The sequence below is a fragment of the Psammomys obesus genome, unplaced genomic scaffold (assembly GCF_907164565.1).
Source record: "Psammomys obesus unplaced genomic scaffold, mPsaObe1.curated_primary_1811, whole genome shotgun sequence".
Classification (NCBI taxonomy): domain Eukaryota; kingdom Metazoa; phylum Chordata; class Mammalia; order Rodentia; family Muridae; genus Psammomys; species Psammomys obesus.
The window spans coordinates 10,875,323-10,880,303 of NW_026596152.1; the positions used below are offsets into that span (position 1 = coordinate 10,875,323).

Consider the following 4,981-nt stretch of genomic DNA (forward strand, 5'->3'; position numbering starts at 1 on the left):
TCAGTGACTGCTTGGTCCTTCCCAGCCCTGCCCTCCAGATTCATAGAAGACTTGAGGAGCCAGGAGGCCACGGAAGGCACCACGGTCACTCTGAGGTGCCGGCTGAGCAAGGCTGCCCCAGTGGAGTGGAGGAAGGGCTCTGAGAGCCTGAGAGATGGGGACAGACACAGCCTGAGGCAGGATGGGGCCATGTGTGAGCTGCAGATCCGTGGCCTGGCTGTGGAAGATGCTGGGGAGTACTCATGCATGTGTGGGCAGGAGAAGACCTCAGCCACGCTGACTGTAGATGGTAATGTCTCTGCCTGACTGATGTGTTTTTCTCTTATCCCTCCCATGGAGGCTGTGCCCTTCCTATGGGCCCTTCTCAGTGTCATCATGTCATTTACACAGTCATATATGAGCGATCCATTTCCCCAAAGCACACTTGATTAATCTAGTCTGGAGCCTGTTATGGACCCCTGGGAAGAATAGTATATAGCTTTAAGGGAGGCACCAACAGATTGCATCAGTGTTCAGTGGGAGATCTGCTGGAGCCACTAGCATCCTGCTAAGGTCTGTGGAGATTGTGGGTCCAGGCACAGAGTTAGCAGATGTCTCTTCCTTCACAGACATGCTATGTGTGGGCCTGCCTGGAGGTAGCCAGGCAGACACTGCTAAGCTCAGGGAGAGCACTTAACTGCAACTTGAGACAATGCCAGGCTCGAAAGGGCTCCTGCTCAATCTGATCATAGTTCTGGAGGCTGGAAATATACCAAGTACTGCCACTGAGGTATTGGCAGTGCGGTTTTTTTCCCGAAGATGGCTGTCTTCTCCAAGTCTTCACATGGTCATTCCTTGTCTCTGTGTCCTATGTTTTTTTTTTTGTTTTTGTTTTTGTTTTTTTTTTTTTTTTTTTTTTTTTTTTTTTTTTTTTTTTTTTTTTTTGTATGTCACACTACCTGTTTTGGATTTGAACCTAGCCTGACCTCATTTTGACTCAATTATTTACTTAAGTAATCTTTTTGGAAGTAGAGGACTTCCTGAGGTATTGGGAAAGCTGGGACTTCAATGTATGAGTTGGGAGGTGGCACGGTTTAGTTCATGTTTTAGTGAGTTTTGTATTGCTGTGACAAAATGCCATGACCAAGGCAACTTAGGGAGTTTTTTTGGGCTATGGTTCCAGAAGGATAAGAGTCCATTATGGGAGGGAGATAGGACAGCAAGCAGCACGCATGACAGAAGGAGCAGGAAGCAGGGGCTAAAATCTTGGATTGTGAGCATGAAGGAGGAGTGAAGTAGAAATTTTATAAGTCGTTAAACTCTCAATGACAAACTCCGGCAAGGTCATGCCTCTTCAACCTACTCAAACACTGCCACCAACTAGTAACCAAGTATTCACATGCTGGAGCTTGTGGGGGTGGGGACATGCCATTCAAACCCTCATAGCCTAGAACATTCCACCTTCTGGCCTCCTCAACTCTATGTTCTCTACACATGTCAAATGCATTCTTCCAGTTCACACAACCCAATGTCCAACTGTCTCTTCTAAGTGTGAAGTTTTAGATTTCACTCACTCTGAGTCTCATTTAACCTCCTCCACCCATGAAGCTACAGAACTAGGCAGAACCATGCTTCTAGAAGAGCGTTTCTTCACACGGTGGCTGAACGAACAACCCTTTCACCAGGGTTCGCATATCAGATATCCTGCACATGAGATATTCACAGTGCGATTCATAACGGTAGCAAAACTACAGTTATGAAGTAGCAACGAAAATCATTTATGGTTGGGGGGTCACCACGGCAGGAGGAGCTGTATTAGAGGTCACCGCATCAGGAAGGTTAAGAAGCCCTGCTCTACAACAATGGCCGGACAGGCATATGGTAGATATTCTCAACCAGTGAAGGGGGGAATTGAAGTGAAGAGATAGATACGAGTCTCACCAATCTGAAAGAGCAGGGCAACTCTGCTGGATTTCAAGGGAGGAAGAATTCTCTCTGGCTTAACCGCCTGTCCTCTAGATTGGCCCTCACAGCACTGAGTAGAGGTGACCTCGGGTCAAGGAAGGACCTCCAGGCCTATGGTCTTGGAGACCCTGGTGGCAGTGACATCCCTGTTGATCTCTTAGCCACTCTTTCCTAGTCACCTTCTTTTTATTTTTCAAACTCATCTGCTCTTTTGAGACAGGGCCTTGCTCTGCAGCCCTGGCTAGCCTGAAATTCTTAGTGTGGGGCAGCCTGGTCTGGAACTTGTGGGACGTCTCCTTCCTCAGCATCTGAAGTGCTGAGATTACAGGAATGAGCCACCACACCCAGCCATGGTCATCTACTTGAAAGGTCATGCATGTGGCAGCTGGATGGCTCTATAGTCTAGCTCATCTTCTAGGTCTCAGAAGCTTGGCAACCTTCTTTCTTCCCTCTGGTCTCTGTCTCTTCTAGTCTAAACAGTATTTAAATTGGTGCAATGTTCTCAAAGTCCTTACTTTGTGACACTGAAGTGTCACATAAGGAGCCTTCATAAGACTTTCCTGTCTAGCTGTGGCTTCTGCTGAGATGATACGATTAACTATATCCTGAAGTTCTCTTCAGAACCTTCTCTCTCTCTCTGTAGCATGAGTAGGCTGTAACTTCTTTGAATCTTCAGCTTTTTTCATTTTATTTAGTTCTTCAATCTAGCTCTCTATTCTCTCCTATTTACTATAAGCAGAAAGGAGGAACCAGACTATATCCTCAATACTTTGCCTACAACCCCCCCTCAGTTAAATGTCACCTTTCACTGCTTCCAAATTATGCATTCCACGAGGGACTAGAACAGAATTTGGCCCATTTGACTGACACTGACTGTCACAAGGGACACCTTCTTTCTTTCTAGTCTCTTTCCCTTTTCTGTCTGAGGTCTGACCAGATGTGGCATTAATATGCGTATTTCCACTAACAGACTTTTGCCAATCATCTTGATTTTCTCTAATTGCATACCTCAAAAGCCATCCCCAGCCCCAAGTTGTTACCAGATACCAGACAGCTCCAAATTCTTAGGGATTTGTCGCAGTAACATTCTCAAATTTGTGTTGTTTGGGTCAACATCACAAAGAACAGGAGATCAGGATTCTTAAAACGGAAATTAATTTCCTTTGTGTTCTGAAGGCTGGAGGCCTGTGACCAGTTTGTTGGCACTGTTGGCTCTGTTCAAGGACTCTTGCTCACTCCCAAGCAGCTGTTATGCCCTAAATCTTCACACAAGCAATTTGTTTGTATCCAGATGTCTTATAAGGACACTCTTCCTATTGGATTAAGCACTCATCTGCATGACCTCATTTAGCATTTCCCACCTCTTCCAAGGCCAATCTCCAAATACAGTTATTTTCTGAAGTTTGTATTAATTAGAAATTTAATACACACTAGAAGGGGGTACTGCCAGTTTCAAGTGTAACCAGGGTGAACTCTGATCAGTCAGTGGGAAGGACAGCATAACCCCAGGGTTCAAAGGCATGCCTAGGAGACCCCAGGTGCAGCGTATCAGGGACCAGGAGACATGAGCCAGGGAGGTGACACCAATGGATGGAGGGTGAAGCTAGTAGTGTTGGGACAAGAATATGATGTGGAGGAAATAGGGCCTTATATGAGCAGCAAGGGCATGTCCAGGCATGGACAGTGCTGGATTGGAGGCCCTGTGCAAAGGCATCCCATTTGAGAAATGCCTGCCACGGAGGTCAGTTGAGAAACATCTTCACATGCATGACTTGATCCCAAATACATGACATGTCTCCAAGTGATGAGAGAGCATAGAAAGGACAAGATGCCACTGCGAAGATGAGTCTGGAATGGTACCTAACCTCCACTGAACCTGCATCTCAGTAGGCACAACACAGGAACCTCAGTTCACACACTGTGATCTGCCTCTTCCTGTGATCTTTAGCTCCTCTGCTTCCTTCCTGGATACTCAGATAATGGCTGTCAAAACCTTCATAGAGTTTGATGGCTTTTGTCCATCTGATCCTTCCTAGCCCTGCCCACACGATTCATCGAAGAGCTGAGGTCCAAGGAGGTCATGGAAGGGTCCACAGCCACTCTGCAATGTCAGCTCAGCAAAAAGGCCTCTGTGGAGTGGAAGAAGGAAACAGAGACCCTTAGAGATGGCGACAGATACAAGCTGCTGCAAACGGGGGCCATGTGTGAGCTGCAAATCCATGGTCTGACCATGTCAGATGCTGGCGAATACTCCTGCGTGTGTCGGGAGGAAAAGACCACAGCTGTGCTGACCATCAGGGGTAAAGACCACAGCTGGCTAGGTAGATCTGTGTGATGGTGCTGATGTATGAACATCTGCCCAGCACTGCGGGGGATCCAGTCCTGCTTCCTGAGTTGTGTTACCCAGAAGACAACAGCATCTGTAGCAGCTTCCCCAATGCCTTGTGCTGCTGTGGGCTTTATGTTGTCAGATCCTGTGTCTCATGTCTTCACTGTCATGTCCTGAACTCTAGTATTCTCTGGGAAATCTGAGGCTCTCCTTGTGGTTCTGACTGTCTTTGGCCTGCATGCCAAGCTCATATGAAGTGTAAGGCCTGAGGAATACCACACCATGTTCTCAGTGTATCCACATGTACCCTTAGGCTGAGTTGTGTGTCTTCTCTGTGTGATCCATGTCCTGTCTTCCACTTGATCAAGTGGGATGATTGTGCCTGTGTCTTTCTGACCCCCTAGCATTGCCCCCCAAGTTCATGGAGGGTCTGAAGAATGAAGAGGCTACAGAAGGGACCATGGTCACTCTGAGGTGCCAGCTGAGCAAAGAAGCCCCAGTGGAGTGGAGGAAGGGAGCAAAGACCCTCCGAGATGGAGACAGGGCTAGTCTGAGACAGAATAAGGCTGTGTGTGAGCTGCAGATCTGTGACGTGGCTGTGGAAGATGCTGGGGAATATTGGTGCCTGTGTGGGCAGGAGAAGACCTCGGCCACACTGAGCGTCAAGGGTAAAGATCACGTGTGGCCACCTGAACCTGAGGCTTGCTG

At 47.5% G+C, this 4,981-nt stretch overlaps 1 protein-coding gene across 1 annotated transcript in view; it reads left to right on the plus strand.

Moving 5' to 3' along the window:
* The window catches only part of Obscn (obscurin, cytoskeletal calmodulin and titin-interacting RhoGEF), a 114,098-nt gene that overhangs the window by 50,350 nt on the left and 58,767 nt on the right, over window positions 1-4,981 (plus strand). Inside the window, 3 exon segments of the mRNA XM_055593997.1 lie at window positions 26-289; window positions 3,981-4,244; window positions 4,678-4,981. The exon segment at window positions 4,678-4,981 is cut by the window's right edge and continues 110 nt beyond it. Coding sequence (XP_055449972.1) covers window positions 26-289; window positions 3,981-4,244; window positions 4,678-4,981 — 832 coding nt within the window.